General features: G+C 40.7%; 1 protein-coding gene across 1 annotated transcript in view; it reads left to right on the top strand.

Moving 5' to 3' along the window:
• CCDC102B (coiled-coil domain containing 102B) overlaps positions 1–20,458 on the top strand; it is a 90,235-nt gene that overhangs the window by 55,549 nt on the left and 14,228 nt on the right. Inside the window, exon 6 of the mRNA XM_048508530.1 lies at positions 19,003–19,173. Coding sequence (XP_048364487.1) covers positions 19,003–19,173 — 171 coding nt within the window. The remainder of the gene's footprint in view (positions 1–19,002; positions 19,174–20,458) is intronic.

The following is a 20,458-nucleotide window of genomic DNA, read 5'->3' as shown; positions in this document are numbered from 1 at the left end:
GTCAGCACATTAAGATCTTACGATGCTGAGGGATCTTCAGAGCTCTTAAGTTCTTTGCTTAGAATCTATCTGAAGTGTGTGTGTGTGCTTGTGGCGGTGGGCGGTGGGTGGTAATATATGGAATGTCTCCGATTCACCTAATTGAAATCTGTTGCTTCTTTTTCATACTGTGTTCCTTCTTTACGACCCTGTTGATTGTAAAACTACTTCATCCATTTTGATCTCATTCAAGTTCCAAAGACTTCACTTTCCCCTGTGAGTCGATCAAAGCTTATTGCTATCAGTAAATGCTTCCTGCTAGAATATGCTGACTACACAAGCTTTAATGAAAAATGTCAGTGCAATCACATTTGCTGTGTGAGGAAATGTTTTGGCTTCTTTTTCCTTTCAGTCAATCAGAATTGCTGGAAAAAGGCTCCTGCTGTGTCCAGTTTTGCACAATTGTAAGGTTATTCATCTTGCTGTAGTTGTACCACAAAAGCTTGTTGTATTTGCTGCTGAACTGTATGTGTTGTTTAGCTTCTATAGATCAATGAGATACCTTTTTTAAGATCTGCAGAATACTGATGTATTAGTAGGGATTCAAGATAGCTCTAAACTGTTTAGGAAATAATTTCAAGCTTTCTACTTCCAAGCATTCAGATAATTTTATGATATAATAGGCACAGGATCAGTGTTGCAGAGCCAGCCAACTAGAGGGATGATCTTGAACTGAGAAGTACTCTCAGCTGGAAAATGAGCATGCACAATTCTGCCTCCCTGGCACTTCCTAGCATTTGGGTAGTGTGGAGCACAAAACATGAATATATTTACATTTTAGGGGGAAAAAAGTTTAGGGAATAAAGAGAGAATGCTGCTAGAACACGGCCATACAGCCCGGAAACCACACAGCACCCTTTAGGGAATAAAGTTTTGCCAGATCAACGCCCAGGACATCAGTGAAGATATTCCAAATGTATGTCACCATAGCATGAGTCCAGCACTCTTTCCAATAGACCACCTTGATTTCTTGTTGGACAGGAAGCCTCTATGTTAATAGACATCCCAGATCTTAATGAGATAGAGGGGTGTAGACTACTCAGTTTCCCAGACAATGGAGCAAATCTAGAAAAGGGGTGAGACTAAAGTCCAGGAGCCAAAAAGACAAAAGCAAATTATGTGAAGCAGATCTTGATTACATAAATTAAGAATGAATACATCACAGATCACTATAAAGTATTAATCAGAACAAATGCACTCTATGCACAAATTACTAGAATAATTTAGCTCTGAATGTATTTCTTCTCATTTGTGTTCTTTTGCCGAACTCATCAGCTGTAATATTAATATCCATTGCCATGTAACTGCAGGAAGAGAAGAAATATTTTATTTATCTAGGAGTCAACCACCGGACTAGATCAGAGGTATCAGTGGGTTAACTCTCCAAGTTCTCAGCCAAAAGTCTTTCACATCATCTGCTAAAGATCTTTTAAGAGGAGATGCCTGGGACTGAACCTGGAAATTTGTGCATGCCAAATCAGTGTTGTACCACCAAGTGTAGCTCCTCTGTGGAAATTTATTCTCATTGAATAATTTTTAAAAAGTTAAAGGAGATTTGGGATAAATCGAACAATTGCAGATCTGTTTACTTTTTTGAGTAATATTGATGACATTGGCTGAAGGCTATTTCTTAATGTGTGCTGCTGATTAGCTGAATTAGTTACTTTGTTCCATAGCAGATATGGTTTTAATATTGAAAATACCTTGGAAATTAAAAACACATTCATTGTCAGGGTGAGTCTGATGCATTATGAGAAGAATCATAGGCCCTTTCCGCATGGGCCAAAAACGACGGCCTGGGGGCGGTAAAAATGCCGCCCCCAGGCCGCCGTTCGCACAGGGGGCACTGCTGCAACGCAGCAGCGCCGACCTGACTGCCCTCCCCCTCCCCCAGGACGGCGTCAGGCCGCCCTAAACAACAACCCTTTAAAGGGTTGTTGTTGGGGGGAAAGCGTCTTCCCGGCGGCGCGGTGCGCACCGCGCCGCTGGGAAGACGCTGTATCTCCTGCCCCGTCCCACTACGAACCTTGTCCGTCATGGCCTGCTGGTTATCGAAGCCCCACGCTGTCCTCCGACCCTGGAGGTCAGAGGGCAGCGTGGAAGCATGGGCTTCGACGCCAGCAGGCTTGACGACACGGGACAAGGTGAGTGGGACGCGGGTAGGAAGAGGCGACCCGTGCGGAGCCGCCTGCCGTTTGCCGGCCTCTGCTGAGGCCGTCCGCATGCGTGCATGCGAACGGCCTTCGCCTCCACGCCGGCGGAATTCTCGCCGGTGTGGAGGCGACAGGGAGGCCGTGCGGAAACGGCCATAGTGTGAAATTTTGAACATTGAGCATTTATGCTGATGCTGTCCTGCTGATACAGCTGTTGGTACATTTTCTCTTAAACATTTGAATAATGTCAGCAAGTCTGAGTATTGCGGTAAAGTCATGTATAATATAGTATCAAACACGTACACCTTGAGGCAATATGGTTCAGTCATAATGGAATGAAAGCAAATTAATTCAGAATATGCTACTATAGGTTAGGTTTATACCTTTTAATTAGACTACGGTCCCTAGTATTAGTATTTAATTTCATTAAGCTAATAATTAGTATTAGTCCCTTGACCTAGATGGCACAGTCTAGCCTGATCAAATTAGATCTTGGAATAAACGAAAAGCAGGGTTAGCCCTGGTCAGTATTTGAATGGAATACCAGGTGGTTGTGCAAAGACAGGCAATGGCAAACCATTTATCAGTGTCTCTTGTCTTGAAAACTGTTAAGGGTTGACATAAGTCAGCTATGACTTAATGGCAAAAAAATCATTTTCCAGATCTACTGCTATGATTAAATGGCATCAAGCTGTGACTGTAGGGTCACAATGCAATCCAGGGTGGGGGGCATTACTAGGCCAAAAGGGCTCAGGAAGCTGACTACAACTGGCTCTGCCCTGGGAATGCCTCCTTCGGCACCGGTGTTGGCTTCTGTGGTGCAGCGGTGTTGTTTAAGTTGTCTGGGAAGATATTTATCATCTATGAGTATGTACATATTAAGTACTTCTTCTTTATCCATTTAGTCGTGTCTGACTCTTGGATACTCTAAGCCAGTCCCCTCCATGCTTCCCTGTTTGCCACAACTTCTTTCAATTGGTTGATGTTCATGCCCATGTCCCTCTTAATGATTTCCAACCAATGAGTCATTGGCCTACCCTGTTTCCGTTTACCACTAACCATTCCAAGTAGCATCTCTTTTTCCTGTGAATTTGCCCTCATTGCATGTCCAAAGTAGGTCAGCTTCTGTCTAGTCATTTTGCCCTCCAGGGACATCTCTGGGTTAATACGCTCCAGGACAGTTTTGTTGGTGACTCTAGCTGTCCATGGGATTTGTAAAAGTCTTCTCCAACACCACAGCTCAAAGGCATCCACTTTTCTTCTATCTGTTTTTGACAGTGTCCATGTCTCATAACCATATGTCATGATTGAGAACACAACGGCTGTTATCAATCTTTGGTGGTAATTGAGACATCTTTGCACTTCCATGGCTGTGCACCCAAAGGCTAAGCATTGCCTGAGCTCTGCTGTCCAGCCGCCATTAAGATGAATGAGGGATCCAAGGAAAATGAAGCTGTCAACCACTTCTATTTCTTTGTTATTGATTTTAATATGGACTTCTTTGTTGGCAGTGGTCATGATCTTGGTCTTTTTGATGTTTAGGAGAAGTCCCATATTTTTGCTTTCTTCTTCTAGTTCCAGTACCAGTTTCTTCAGGTCCTTCTCACTCTTAGGCCCTTTCCGCACATGTGCGGAAATGCAACTCCACTGGCATGAAGTATGCCGGTGGAGGCTCAGGGACCGTTCGCACGCTAGCGTGCATGCAGCCCTGACATCCCCTGCAGCTGGAGAGGCGGCTCCGTGCAGAGCCGCCTCTCAGTGGTCCCCCTCTACTCACCTTCTTGTGCAGCATCCCTCTGGAGGACTGCAGAGACCCGCCCATGCTGCCCTGCGACCTCCAGAGGTCGCAGGGCAGCGTGGGCGGGTCTCTGCAGCCCTCCAGAGGGACGCTGCACAAGAAGGTGAGTGGAGCCAACGGAGAAAGCAGTGACTTCCTGGCGGTGCGGTTCACACCACACCGCCGGGAAGACCCTGTTTATCAATAACCTCGCTCATTGAGCGAGGTTTTCAGGGGCGGCTTCATGCCATCTGGGGAAAGCCAGGACAGCGCTGCTGCACAGCAGCAATGCATCCTGTGTGAACGCTCTCCCAGGGATGGTGTTTCTGCCGTCCCTGGGACACTGTATTTGGCCCGTGCAGAAAGGGCCTTAGCCAGTAGGATTGTATCATCTGCATACCTCAGGTTGCTGATGATTCTTCCACCTATTTTCACCCCAATATTTAAGTCCAGCTTCCTCATGATGACTTCTGCATGAAGGCCAAACAGAAAAGAAGAGAGGATGCATCCATGTCTAGTCCCTTTTTGATCTGTTCACACTGGTTCACACTGGTTCACACTGTAGTTTCTTGGTTGTCATACAATGATTTGATCAACTTGATTAGGTGTGTAGGCACTCCTACCACTTTCAATGCTTCCCAGAGCTTGTTGTGTTCAACACAATCAAAAGCCTTGGTGTTGTCAATGAAGCATAAGTAGAGCTTCTTCTGGTACTTCCTTGCCTTTTCCATAATCCATCTCAGGTTTGCAACAGAAACTTGAGACCAAAAAGTATCCTACCCCCAAAATAACCAGGTAACAGGCAAGGACACCCCCCCCCTTCTGAGAAGAAGTTCCTCATCAATTCACCTTCCCCCATGTGGAGCATCTCCTCCTCTGCCTGACTGTTCAAAGATGATTTCAGTGAAGCTGTATACTTAATTTTAGTGATTTATTTTAGTGATATTGCATGTTTCTGGCATACTCAGACAATTCTACACTTGAACCTCAACAAATTTAATATCTATTGATATAATTAGGTGGCTTCAAAACTATACAAAGGTATATTATAAGTTTGTACTATTTTGTTTCTTGACCCTCTGCAAGGCAATTCTGTTCTGGATCTGTATGCTCTCTAGTTGGCATGTTTCACTGATAGGCCAGGCTGTGCACAGAGTTATATTTCTATTTTTTCTATATTTTCTATATTTCTATTTCTATATTCTGACCATATCTAAGACACTTTCTTTTAGTAGGAAGGATGGAGGAGCATTTATTTTAGTGTTCTACTTAGCATGATAGAAATAGTTATAAGTAGTTTTTCTCCAGTAGAATTCTGTATACATTATAGCAAACTTATATTCATATATTGTGATCCACATATTGGTTAGTTCAGTACCTAAGTTTCAGAAGACAGCCATTTTAACTCTAGTGGTATTACACCGATTTACTGTAACTACTTCTCCATAATGATTTCAGGCTGAGAACATTGCCATTTCAAATTACAATACTGACTATATTTATTGATTAAAGTGGTAATATTGATCTGTCTGCCTACACAAAGTTTTATAAATGAGATTGAAGCTGAGATTGAAACAGAAATGCATAAACCAGCAAAGCCAATAGCTTGTTTAAACATTGGTGCAATTATAAACCAGTATTTGCTTTCATGTAGTCAGCATCACTAATTTCTAGTATAATAATGATTTTTCAAGTGAATTGGGTTTTCAACCATCATAATATTATCTTCCCAAATAATATTTCCTAATGTAAAGAAATATATCTATACAGATTTTGATTTAACACTTTATATTCACTGACCTGGGAAGGAGACATGCACTGTGGCATAGTGCCCAGGGGACATTCTGGGAGCATTCCGGGGCATGGCCGGGGTGGATAGGGGTATGGTTAGGGGTGCAAGGCACACACATGCCCCGGTCACAGTTCCCCCTCACTATGGCTCTGGACATGCATACCAGCATAACTCTGGGGAACTGAACCAGAAAATCAGACATGAGATACTACTTTTAAATTGTCAAATAGCTGAGGTAGAAAGTTTCATGAATCATGGATAATATTTTGGCATAATTTACTTTTATGTAATTTACTTTTATTTATTAAACAAAATTTATATTGTGGCTATCTGCCCTCATAAGGGTCACCAAAGCAGCTAACAATAAAATCACATAATAAGACAACATTTAAAACCAACAAGAAACACACTGCTAAAACAATTAAAATCAGTGTTAGAACAAATACAAAAGCATTAAAAATCATCCTCTGAAGATGCCAGTCAGGAGCAAATGCTACTAAAACATGGTCATAAATCCCGGAAACCACACAACACCCCAATGATTCCAGCTGTGAAAGCCTTCAACAATACATTAAAAAGCAATTAAAATATTATACAGGAATGAGGGATCACTTAGGGAATGCCAAAAGAAACCCAAGAAGTCTTCACCAGCTGGTGGAAGATTGCAAACAAAAGGGGACAGGCAAGTCTCCCTGGAGACAGAGTTCCAGAGTTTTACTGTCATGATCACATTGTCAATTATTTAATATCAGAAAGTAGGGAAATCTAAAGCAGGCCTCCCAAGATGACTGTATTAATGTGGTAGTTCAGCGCTAGTCCTTTGAATTGTGCCAGAAAACAGACTGGGAGTCCAAATTGGGAGCCAGTGGAGATGGGCCAAGATTGAAGTAATATGATTCCACTCAATCAACATTCTGGCTGCTGAATTCTGTGCCAACTGAAGTATTCTAACACATTCCATCGGCAGGCCCATATACAGTGTATTGCAGTAATCTAATCAGGTAATCAGGGCATGTACAACAGAGGCCAGACCAAGCTGACCATTCCTTCCCTTGGAAAAATACAATTAAGCTTTTTATGTTTTTTTAATCACTCCCCCCCCCCCACAAAAAAACCTGGCTATCTGGGCAGAGCTAAACAACCAAAGCCTTAAAAAGCATTTTGGCTATCTCTTCCCCCACAGCTCAAGTCCAAACACTCCAAGCCCCAAGAAAGAAACTTTTGTGGAGAACTTTTTGTGGAGACCCAAAAGGTTTCAGAATCCTGGAGAAAAATATCTGAACAGTCATCTAGATCAGTAGGATACCCTCCCCAAAATCTGAATCTAAAAAGTACCATTTTTGTCAAGCACATATCCAAACTAACACATGTCAGTAAACTGCAAAAGATGGAACATTATCAATTCTCCCCATTTCATGTGTCTGGGTTATTTCAACTTTTCCCATCCATCTAGGAGATATTCGTAGATAAATGGCTGCCACAAGACTTGAAGAATGTGTAAAAGGCACCTAATTGAATAGCAATTTAAATAGAAGCAAATCAATTAGATTTACAGAATTGGTTTATGATTCAAGACTGCAATATTAATTATATTAAAAGATTGCTTGGATCTTTGGCATGGGTTCTACTAAATATTTTGTCCTAGTAATCATGGTAAGATTATTGATTTGAAATGTGTTACTAACTCTTTCACATCAGTTATCTTTCCCCTAATTGCAACTCAGAGGGTAGGTCATTTCAATGAATTGCTCAGGGATCTAAGGGCTTCCATAAATTGATGAAAATTTATATCAGTACAAAATGACCTCTTCAGCTGACAATGAACTAAACAGTGCATATACATATTACCAAAGACTGTTTGCTTGGATCAAAACTTGTTCATTTAATGTATTGTACATCTGTGGCGATATCAAGAAGTTAAGAGAAAATGGTTTCATACTGAACACTGTAAATAGCTTTAAGTGTCACATGGTAGCCATTAAAAAGAAGCATGTTGAAAGCTTAATAGCTCCTTTACATTTATCTTTGGAAATGGTAATTGTAATATGGCTTGGAACATATTAATACATTTAATAGGCTTGGAATAAAGTCATAAGATAGTTTGCATTATATTACTAGTAGTCTAATCCTATGTCTGACTTTTCCATTAAAATTATTAGTGCTGCACATTTAAATAGAAGTAAATTTCAATATTTATATTGTGTGTGTTATGTACCACTCAATCACTTTTGACTTATGCTGACCTTATGATTTTTTTTGCTGCCAAGTCACAGCTGATTTATGGTAACTTCATGGTGTTTCCAAGGCATGAAATGTTCACCATGCATTTAGCTATCCTCAAGTTTTCTCACTCCTCCCTGCCTCCCTCTACCAGACTATAGTAGTTCTTCCCACTCTTTGGGCTACCATTTCAGGACAATCAGAAGGGGTTCTCTTTTATTAATTGATTGATAAAGGTCTGTCACTGAGCAGTGAACCTAGTGAAATTGTAGCAAAGTAATGCTAGACCAAATACAGCAGCAACCCCCCACCCCCATAAAAGGTAGTAGGCAATCTCCCCAAATGGAGGTTGGATGGAAACAGCAAGGAGGTGGATGGGCAGGCAATATGGTGAATCAGCTTGGCTAGGGATATTTTGCTGGAAGATAACCTGTGTAAACACAAAAGCCATGGGCAAAATTAGAGAATCAGCCATGGGATAAGTAGTGCATGTATACATGTCCTTAGTCTCTTGTTTTCTTGGTTGCAAGTTTTTGTTTTATGCTTAAACCAAGGAGTAAAAATCTTTAGCAATGTCAGTTTCTTCATTGCCATCCTTAAAATTGTGTAATCTCTCCATAGTCATTACTTTTGTCATCTGTTATCTGGAGTTCAGTTGTAATTCTGGGAGATTTCCAAATTCCGCCTGGAGGTTGGCCATCCTAACTGTATATGTTACAATGACCTCTTATATCTGTTTGTCTTCAAAGCAATCTTTTTTTAATGGATTCTAGTAAGGTAAACTATGATAGTTATTCAGCAAAAAGCAGAAAAAAGGATCTTGTGGTACCTTACATACCAACTGATTTATGGAAGCACAAGCTTTTGTGAGGTTCAGCCCACTCTATTGAATACCTGAAATGAAGTCTGAGGGTTGAATCCAGTGGTGTTTGAGAGGAAAGGAAAATTCACCTTTGTGCATGCAGAAAAGATAGCAAGAAGACAATTCCTTTTACTAAGCAGGAGGAGACAGCAAGACGTGATTTTAGCTGGTCCATTTGTGCATAGATTATTTGCACACCTGAAAATCTTTGGGGGGGGGGTCCAACATGTAATCTGCATGCACAAAGGAGAAAAAAAATATTGGGTCTAAAGGCTGGGGAAAACGCAAGAGACATAACCTGTAGCATTTTTATGCAAACCTTAATACATGTGATGAACACAGTGACTATTAAAACCATAGCTGGTGATCATAAATCTTCCTAGTTCCGTTAAGCATTGAAATACCTTTAGTGGCTAAGAAAGTTGTAATCATTGGGTAAGCCCTTGTTTGTATAATTAAATGTATTGAAAATTCTAATGGAACAACTCCACATTGGAATTCTTCTGAAGTTCCATTTTCAGGTTTGCAAGAGTATCCTAATAATTGCTGGACCAGGCAGAAGATTCTGTTCTTTTCCCAGGACTGTCCTTCTGCCTTATCACAACTCCACAGTCAGTCAAGTTCTGCTGTGATGTGGATACTTATTTCTGCTATCTACAACTCAAGAAATATTTCCACTACATTGGCTAAGTGAATTGACAGGTAGCCACTATTTGCTAAGCATACAAGTGAACAGTGCACTATTAAATAGTTACCATCTTCCCAACAGTATAGCTGCAAGAATACTATACTTCTGAGGATGCAGTGGTATACTAGGTTTTATATTTTTGTCACCAAGTCTATCCTGAAGTAGCCAGCAAACAAAATTAGTTGCTACATAATCTCAGCTATGTAGAACAAGACAACATCTAAATAGTATCAAAAACAATTCTGGTATCAGAATTAGAGGGTGATAAAGAATGGTCTATCATAACCGACCTGGACAACATACAGGATACTAGTAAACAATGCTCCAATTCCACTTTTTCACAGGCAGGCCATTTTTTAGAATTCTGCATGTTTCTGGAGGAATTTGGATTGCTCTCTGAATGGCGAAATAATTTGTTTCCTATGGGCAAATTCAAACTTTTCTTTGTGCAACATGCTGGTATTAATGAAGCAATGTGGCAATGAGATAGACCTGGATGAGATGATTGATTTACCTGAATAACGGATTGAGCAAATGTGGCAGCGGTGTCATGGCGAAGAGATGAGACACTTGTATAGGACGTTTGTGAAGGCCTAGGAGAAGGCAATGAAGGAGGCTAAGAAGAAATTCTATGCCGCCTCCATTGCCTCTGTGAGCTCACACCTGGCACAATTGTTTCGGGTAAGTTGGACTCTTATGACCTCTTCTATAGGTCCAAAAATGCAGGAATTGGCTTTTAATGCCAAGGCTTTCGCAAGCTGCTTTGCTGACAAAATCTTGTCTCTCCGCTATGACCTGCCTGCCACTATTGATACAGTAAGTGAACTAGAGGCCCCTTGTTTGTCTTCTGGTCCATGTTTGGACCACGTCAGCCTGCTTGATTCCACTAAAGTTGACAGGATACTGACTGCAGTTTGAGCAACCACTTGTTCTCTTGATCCATGTCCCTCCTGACTGGTGAAAGTGAGCAGGGATGTGATATGGGACCTCCTGTTGAAAATTATACGTCTCTTCCTTGAGCAAGGAGTATTTCTAGGGTGGCTGAAAGAGGCAGTGGTCCACCTGCTCTTGAAAAGACCAACTTTGGATCAATCTGATCTGGCCAATTACTGCCTGATTTTGAATCTTTTGTTTTTGGGAAAGGTAATTGAGAGAGTGGTTGTGGAGCAGCTTCAGTCTTTCCTGGATGAAGCTAAAGTGTAATCCAGCTTCTGTGCTGGTCACCATTGTGGATGAGCTCTTCCTCCAGTTTGATCGGGGTAGGGCGGAGCTGCTGGTGTTGTTAGATCATACTGCTGCGTTAGATATGGTGGACCATGAGTTGCTGGTCCACAGCCTCACTAATGCGGGAGTTCGAAGGACAGCCTTGAGCTGGATGACCTTGTGTCTTCAAGACCATGGGCAACATGTTGTGTTGGGGAGGAGGTCTCTGGGTGGTGCCCCATTCTATGTGGGGTGCCATAGGGGGCTGTCATTTCCCCAATGTTGTTTACTACCTACATGCAGCTCTTGACCCAGTTGGTGTGGAGCTTTGGGTTGAGTTGCCATCAATATGCAGATGACAACTCATTCTGACAATGGAGAGCCAAGGATGTTTGGCTGGCTTTGACATGGATCATGGCTTCCACTGCTCTGGCCTCGGCCTGGTGGAACACTCTTCCTGTGGAGTCTGTTTCAGTTCTTCAGGGCCTGTAAAACAGAATTGTTCCACCAGGCCTTCTCTGCCAAACGGGCTGGACATCCCTTTTCTTACTAAATCATCTCCGGTCCTCGTTTAGTTACAGTGCATGCATCCTTTCCTTTCTGTGCTACCTCGTTAGACTCCATTTTCATGCCATCTTTTTTGTAATTGTTGTTTTAAATTATATTATTTATGATGTTTTATATATTTATTATAATTATTATGTATGCTTGTTGTGAGCCGCCTTGAGTCTTTATAGATATGGCTGGATACAAATTTAAACAATAAATAAATAAAAGGCAGAGATTTGTGACTCTGGCATTGCTTTTGATTAGGTTTCCAGAGAAGTCTACATTGTGAGGTAGATTCCTGGATAGTCCCAGAAAGTCCTGTGAGTATCAGTCCTCAGGAAAATTGGTTATTTCCTTATGCAGCATCATCTTGGTAGCATAGCTGTTTTAAAGGTTTTAGTTATTTACCTATATTAATATTTTATACTGTACACCGCCCAGAGCCCTTTGGGGATGGGGCGGTATAAAAGTCCAAACAATCAATCAATCAATCAATCAATCAATCAATCAATCAATCAATCAATCAATCAATCAATAAACAAACAAACAAACAAACAAACAAACAAACAAACAAACAAACATAATCTAAACTTAATGCCTCTGCTTTAATATGAAACCCTGGCTCTCCTGCAATCCCAGACACCCCAAAGCTCAAGAATTCAGAAGGGTTCTTAAAACTATGGCCCATTATGCATGGAATGTTTACCTTGGGGCTCTTAGCTGCACAGTGGGGCTGCAGTGGGTCCTCTTCACATTTCTCTGTTTACACATTAGGAAACACTCACTGCTTACTCCAAAGCTTACTTGCTGAATTCTCTCCAGCCTCTGCTTTCCCTGGTTCTCTTAACTCCACCCATCAATTCACTCTTAAATCTCATCACACCCAGTAGTTGCAAGATTGCTGGATTTGCTAATGCCCTTTAAATTGCAGTTATACTGATATTGTAGCCCTTTTCTGAAAATAACCCCCCCCCCCAAAAAAAACCCAAAGAGACAAAGCAATTCCCTGGACCACATTCTGCTGAAGAAGGGGACCATTTCCTAGAACTGGTATTCTCCTCCTGCCCCCCCCCCCACACACACTTTCTTGCTGCTGCTCATGGGCAGAGAGGCTTGTTATTAAATGGTTATTTCACCATTTGTAATTCATCCTACAGACAGGCCCCCTGCCAGCTGTTGTTAGCTGCAATGGCTCTGGAAGTGAGAGAGCAAAGAAAATCCACCATTTGTAGGTTTTAAATGCAATAAAACAGAGATATGATGTTTGGCAAAGTGTATTTTTATCCTCAAGTGCCCTTTTAAGTTCCCTTCATTTTTGGAGAAAAAAATGGAGAATAAAATATATTGTTTTCTGTTTTATTATGTCAGTTTTGGAATGCCACTTGATGCTAATTCCAGTAGTCTTGGCTACATATCTTCCATCTGTCAGCCCAAGTACCCACAGAAAATTACAGGGTCATCCCATGCATAGCATTTCTTCCACAGTGTTTCCTGTTTACATGTTGCTGTTGTTGCTTAAGAGAATGGAGAGGGTAGATGGGGCAGAAATTGATGACTTGAGCTACTTTTCTTTTTGAAATAAATAGATTGAATTATAGTGTCAATAAATAGTGTACTCAAGTCAACTTGTTTCCATGTAAGAATAACTGTTCTTCTGAGTGGCCCTATTAAATGCAGCTGGAATTTAACAAGACTTAGCAGCATGAGGCAATCAAACAGTTTCCAGTTATAGCAACGTAGTTGTTCTATCGCCTTCACTGAACTGTGGACTATTATTTGTCTTCTGACTGTGTGTTGCCTTTGTAAAAACAGTACAATTAACACTGATTGTAACTACAGAGGGAGCTGCAGCAATTATGGCTCAATGAATATTGCTGAAGAAATTTTTAGAGCAAAAATGAACTCATCTTTTAAAGAGTTTTCATACCAAAAGCAGACAGATTCCATATATATATATATTTAATTCCCTTCCAATCAGCTGTTTGTTTTGATTGAATGAAAGTTTTGTGTGAACTTTTTAATTGCCCTGTTTCAGCCTTTTGTTTTCAAATACAGAGTTCCAGGGAATTTTCTGTAACATGAGCAAACTTTTGTAGACCCTCAATTGAACAATGATTCTCCCATTTGGAGCAGCTCTGTGCTGCATTCACAGGGTAGAAATAATGGATGAGCCATAGTGTCATGCAGTTTCCAGCTGGCAATTACAATGGATAAAAAATGTCTGCTGTGTTCAGAAATTGTCACCAGGAAGCTGCAGTCCCCTCAGCTCATATATTACTCCTCCTACTGCTATGGCTTAGAATTGCTCCACATGGAGAATTTTAGTTTGTATGAACCAGGTCACTGAGCCCAATTCAAAACAAACGCATTTTTTTCATTCTTTCTCTGGCTCTTATATTTCATGGCCATGTGAAGTCTTATTTTCCAGCTGTAAAACAGTGACGTATGCTCTAGCCTAGGAATCTGTACCATAAACGATCAAAGTTTCTTGGGAATATCACCTAGTAGAATGGTACAATAATATTTTCAGAGTACAGGACAGAGAGACATGCAAAAATGGTCCAAACTAAAAAAAAACCCCAACTATTTCTAACATAAAAATGAATGTACTGCAAACATTATTTTTAAAACATTTCAAATGTTACCAACTCTTATACAAGAAAAAAAAAACCCTGAAGGAATGGCTGAGACAGATAAACAAATTTATATAGAAGGGCAAAAAAGCCAAGAATTATATTTAAAGTTTTACCAGGTGAGAAAAAGAGAGGAGGGCTAGCAATACCTAATATTAACAGTCCAATCCAAATCCCTCAGGTGGCTGGGGAGGCAGCCAAAAGAGAAAAAAAAGCCCACTGCCTAGAATCTCTCCATACAGCTTAATAGAGTTATGCCACCCTTTTGGGTGGTGTAATTCTGAGCCCCACCCCCACCCCTATGAATTTCCTGTTCCCGCCCCCCAAGCTGGCATTTGATCAGATACCACCATTACTCTCTGGTGGCCCCAACTTCTGGATTCCATCACCATGGAGCTGAGGGCTGCCCAGCCACCAGTGCCTTTAGCCTCTCTGCTGGCAGCACTGCCTTGCGCTGGCAGAGGTGGCAAATGCATTAGTGCTGCCCTCTGCTGATCCCACAGCCCATTCAGCAGCACCCCATCTGGATTGGACAGCCCATTATACTATCAAGCAATTTCTCTGGTTTGTAGAGTATATAGCTATGAAGTAATTTAAAAGATAGTATATCTGTTATATTACATTATCATCTAGAGAAAAAGTGACATGCTCATAATCATACTATGTCTGCAATCCTGAGAGAACTTTCCTGGGAGTAATTCCCAATGAAATAAATGAGACTTAACTCAGTAAATCTGCTGATGAGTCTTTTCTTCTGTTTGAGTCTTTTGTTCATTTAATTGGTGAGTCTGTATTATTTCGATAGAAGTTGCAGGACAAAGACTGAGGTAGGATTCTAAACTGTGTTGGAGAAGCTGATGAAGAAAATGTCAATTAATTAATGTTTTCATTACTCAAATGGAAAAATCCTTATATTTTCCTGCAAATCGTTGTCTTCAATCTAGAAATGTATTCTCTAATACTACTACTAGGTTATGTGAACTGAGACAGGGAAAAAACACATGAGCAGTATGTTTATGATCTTCACATTCGGAACAGAAATTATTCCTGAATCTAAACTATTTCAATCTTCTAAAATATCTTATTTTCTGTAGTGGGAAGTGGTAGAGTCAAAGACTGTCTAGATATTATGCTTCCACGGTGCTTCGATCTTTTGCAGGGATTCATTTTTTGTAGTAAGAAGTTCTGGATTTAACCCTGCCCGAGCATAATATCTCCTTTTCAAGAAACTGAGACAAAAAAAGAGACTGGAGTCCAGTAGCACCTTAGAGACCAACAAAATTTCTGGAGTACAGGCTTTCAGGAATCAAAGTTTCCTTCTTCAAACTGTTGTCATGGTAGACACAAACTGTGTGCATAATTCTGAGGCTTTTTGCAAAAAAAAGGATAGAGTTTTACATTAAAAAATGAAGCCTGAGGATTCAGAAAGGGGGCATGATATTTTTCTAAGGGGTATTTTTCATTTAATTCCCCTGTAGCTATAGGCCTGAACATCTTTCTATCTGGGAATAGTTTCCTATCTGAGTCAGATGTTACAAAGCAATATTCAAATTTTAGGGCAAATACATCCAACTTTTTTTTTCTACAGGGATGGGAATACTGACTTAGTGAACTTGTCCTGTGACTATTTGGATATCTTTTAAGGTCACCTTCTATCTGTCTTTGTCCCACCCTTGATCTTTGCAGCTCATCTTGAATAGCCCTCCAGCACCTTGTTATGAGCTATCTCAACTGTGCATTAACGTTCAAGTCCTTCTGTTTCTTGTAAGAACTACATCCATCAGTCCTCCAGCCAACATATTCACTGTTTCCTTGAGTAGGCTTCTACCTGAATCACAGGAGCAACTACGACCCATTAGAAATAGGTCACTGTTGAATTCCAGTAGTATGGAAATGTTCTACAGCCTATTTAACTGAAACCTCCACAGGAGACAACCATAGAAAGCACCTTTTTTAAAGGGTAGAAGAAAGAGGTAAATGATTCAGCATTTTTTCCTGCTTTTGCTGTGATTTCACTCCCATATTAATTTGCTTTATAGGAATTTGCATGACCTACAATCTAACATATGGGTTTTAGAACTATGCTGTTTGCTTTGCCCTATGCTAGGGCTCCAAGCCTTTTTTTAGCCTGTAGGAACCTGTAGTATACTGACACAGAACAGTGGGTGCAACACAAAATGATTGTCACAGGAGACAAAGCCAGCCATAAAATGTCAGGGAGTGAGGTTATATATAATTATAATAGTAAATATTCAACATTTCAGGAATATGTTCTGCCTAATAGAAAGCCTTATTAAATGAACATATTCTTTACAAAACATTTTCTTGCTTACACATAGCTTGCCTTCAGTCACAAACCAAAGATCCTTGTGTTGAAGCAGCAGCAGCTGCCACTAAAGGTTTTTTTTTTTTCAAAAATCTTCCAGCCAGTCAGAAGTCCTAAAGCCCCACTTGGCCCTGCCCATGTTCTAACCCCCCCCCCCCTCTTGGTAGGACTTCTCATGCTATCCTAATTGTTACCTTGTAAATCCTTGAGGCTGGTTTTCAATTAGTGGGCTAATCCTGGATCTGTAATGGGAGCTCTCGTGACCTCCTTGTGCAGTCATTCCTTAAAATGGAAGCCACAGTGGAGACAGCACATTTATGGACAGTTGTTCATTTTGCCCATTTGTAGGTTGGCACCCTCTGCTGAAGTAAGTGAATCTGTCATGGTGAAACACAGGAAAAGCAGCAGTTTCATAGCCAAGGGGGACCTAGGCCATGAGGGCTTAGTATGTGATAGCCAATACCTTGAACTGAGTTTAGTAACAAATAAGCAGCCAATGAAGAGTCTGCAGAATGGGAGAAATGAGCATTCTCAATTTAGTTCCTGATAATATCTGAGCTGTAGATTCTGTACCAGTTGGATTTCCCAAATTGATTTTGAGAGGAAACCAGTATACAGGACATTACAGTGATATAATCTTGATGTTACTGCGACATGGATCCAAGTGGCCAGATTAGTTATATCAAAGTAAGATGTTATCTAACAGGCTAGGCTGAATTGGTAGAAAGTGTTTTTTTTTTTGCAGTGGAATTAACTTTCTTTTCTAGTATTAAAGTTGGATTCAGTATAACCCCAAAGCTTTAAAAAGAGCCAGCAAGGGACAGTTAAACCCAACCATGTCCTTCAAGACATTCCCCATCCCAACCAGCGTTACCTCTGTCTTTTCAGAGTTTAGTTTCAACTTGTTCACTTTTAGCATCTAACCATAGCATCCAGGAAGCTACTCAGCACCTTTACCACCTCACCAGTGGATTTGGATAAAGGTATGCGAGGCCCTTGTCTACATTCAGATAGAGGTCATTAACTAAAGCTAGTAGTGCCGTGTCTGAAACGAGACAAACAAAGCTCTAGAGCAGATAAGTTATCAAAGAAAGCTTGGATCTCTAAATGGTTGGCAATGGTTCTCTAAAATTTTGCCAGAAAATATAGAGACTGGATGATAATTGCCACGTCATTTTTCTGTAGGAATTTTTTTTAAGCAGCTGATGGAGTGACTAAGGGAAGATTATTTAGTTGGTGACTGATTTATTGTAGGTACTAAGGGTTTGTTGATGTGGTTCTTACATGATTTTAGCAGCCAGGATGAGCAAGGATCCAGAGTACAAGTAGTAGCTTCATGGATCCCAGAATCTTGTCAACATCCATCACAGAAACTGGAACAAAAAAACAGATGGTGTATTACAACTTTCTTCTAGTGTTTCTGTGTTACAATTGACATTCAGCTCAGAGTTATAATTTGGGAGCAACTATAGGCAGTCAAAGAAGCTATAGAATCCTGGGCTAGCCCTGGCAAGGTATCTGAGGAACAAATATTGAAGTCCCCCAGCATGATAAGTCTAGGGGCGTTTTTGCATTCTTTTTCCTTATCTCCAAGTTCCTGTTTCAATGAGGTTTTTGTTTTTAAAAAAAGTTCCATAAGTGTTTTGCTTCCACTAGTGGACAATTCAATATCTCACCTGATTTTATCAAGAGTAAAGTGCTGCTACTTAAATCAGCAGGAAAATAAACTAGACTTGATTTTCTGCTATATGATAAAATTGTTATTAATAGAAAATATTTTACTTAAATGAGCAGTTGGCTAAAGAAACCAATGTGCACTGATTTCCATGTAGTGAAATGTTCTAGAAGCAGAAATAAAGCAGTTGTGTTTGTCTTGAAACAAGAAATGCATGAACTGAAAGAGTCTCCAGTTTAACTAAAACAGGTCTTAAGACTCTTGTTTAAAATGTCATTTAATTTTCCACAGCTGTACTCCTGACATTATCATACATGACTCTGACATTTCCCTACAGACTATACATCAATGGAGCTATTTTCTTTCTAACCATCAGAACTACCCCAATGCCAAGATAAAGTATCATGATATTTTCCTTCACAAGGGTTCTCTTCAAGAACCATACTTCTGAATAGTCCATAAGTAATGATTCCATGTTTCATCTCAAGTAGGAACGTGAAGCACCACTATCCCCTTCAAAAACTTAATTAGTATTTTTTTAAAAAAAAAAATAGCATCCCTAGAAATTCTTTGGATATTTTGCTAGAGGAGGAGAATTCACTTTGATTTTTTTTCTTGCAGTAAAATACCACATTTATTAAAAGATGTCCCTTAAGAGATTTCATTTGTTTTATTAAACTATTTTATTTTCCCTCAAAACAGATGTTTAAACTGAAGAATCCCAAATTTATTTTTGGTGAAATTTCAGTGGCACTCTTATCATCAAGTGTGTGTACATAGCTAAATGTGGAAATGGTACTTTTAAATAATGTGAGTGTTGCAAATATGTGGCAAGTCACTGAATGCAATGGATCACTGTGATTTTGAGATGATTTTTATAATTCTACCAAAATCTTCCCTTTAAGATATACTTCAACATGCAATGAAATCTCTCCGTCCCCATGCTGTAAACAATTTTAGAGAGAGAGAGACTTCCCATGTGTTAGCAGCTGTCATATTGCATCACAGGTGACTGTATACTGTTTTAATTTCATACTAATTGTACATGATTGTTGCTTTAATAGGATCTGTTGGTTTGTTAAAAGGACTTTATGGATCTGCAACTCAGTGACAGTGTAGTCTACAAGCAAGAGCAAGATATATTGGCAGAACTTGTGCACACAAGAAAGAGGGTAGAACAGCATAAGGCAGAAGCAAAGGAGCTGAGCATTAGAGTTGAAGATCTGAGAAGAAAATTAAAGCAAGTAGAAGACAAGGTACTTGGGTTATAATTGACAAATGCTTTTATGGTTGGAAATAAATGCTGATATTGTTATCGGATATACATTTGATCAATGTTACTAAACAAGTAGGCACTTGTTTACTGAGCTCCAGTAATCAAATATGTACAAGCTGTAGCTCCAAAACATCTAAGCATTGATTCTGACAGCTCAATCTAGAGACCCAGGCAGGTTGGGACAGCACTGCTGCTGTGCCACCCTGCTGCCTCCAAAGGGCTTTTCAGTGGCAACACAAGACAAAAAATTAAAAAACCCTGCCACTGAAAAGCCCTCCATATGGCTCCATGGACTGAAAAGGGTCCCATCCAAAAGGGTGGCATAGTTCAGAGCCTAGGGCTGTGGTGTATCCTGAGGCAAAGCCAGGATGGGAGCCGACTAATGTCAGTTCTGCCCCTGGCCACACCTCTGGAGTACCTCTGCTACTGTGGGTCACTGACACAAACCTCAGTGCCTTGTCTGGGTGTTCTGGGGGTCACAGCAGCTACTTGTCAGCAGATTTGCCCCTCCACTGGAATAAAGGCCCCATCGTTCCTCCTGCACGGAGCTACATCTGTTTTCCTTTGCCAAGGGAGCTTCTTAATTCACCAAAATATTCCAGGAAAGCAGATAAGGTAGTCACTTTCAACTAGAAGTGCCTCCAATGAAAGCTTATTTTTAACTAGTATTTATTTTTTACTCAAACAACTCCCATCAGAAGACTTTATTAGGACTCAACAGCCAGACAGGGTAAATGTGAAGTGTTTCAAACAGGGACGTAGGTATAGATTTTTTATGGGGGGGTTCGAGTGGGGCCACACCCCCACCTGCCCCTAGGGCATGGCCACACCTCCCCAAGCCCCACCCCTGGCCTAGCGCTTATAAAAGCAGCTCTCCGAGGTCGGGGATGGCAGACTTCTCTGCCCTGCCCTCCCCTGCCCCTCCTCTCTGGGCAGAGGCATTGAGGGAAAATGGAGCCTGGTGCAAAATCTGAGTTTTGCACACACACACACACACACACACACCCCCGGGCAGCCACTGTGATGCTGGAATCCACCCCCAAACAGCATCACTTTCAATGGTGTTTAAACTAGAGGGCCCAAATTCTCCTTTTAAATCTACCTTAAAGGGAGAATCTGGGGTCCCTAGTTAAACAACATTGAAAGTGATGCTGTTTTGGGGTGGATTATCCCCCACTGTGAAACAGCATCACTTTCAATGTGGCATAGTGGTTAAGAGCAGGTGCATTCTAATCTGAAGGAACCGGGTTTGATTCCCTGCTCTG

The sequence above is a fragment of the Sphaerodactylus townsendi genome, linkage group LG09 (assembly GCF_021028975.2).
Source record: "Sphaerodactylus townsendi isolate TG3544 linkage group LG09, MPM_Stown_v2.3, whole genome shotgun sequence".
NCBI lineage: Eukaryota > Metazoa > Chordata > Lepidosauria > Squamata > Sphaerodactylidae > Sphaerodactylus > Sphaerodactylus townsendi.
Note: the sequence above shows the minus strand (reverse complement) of the source record. Positions and strands in the feature narration are given on the sequence as shown.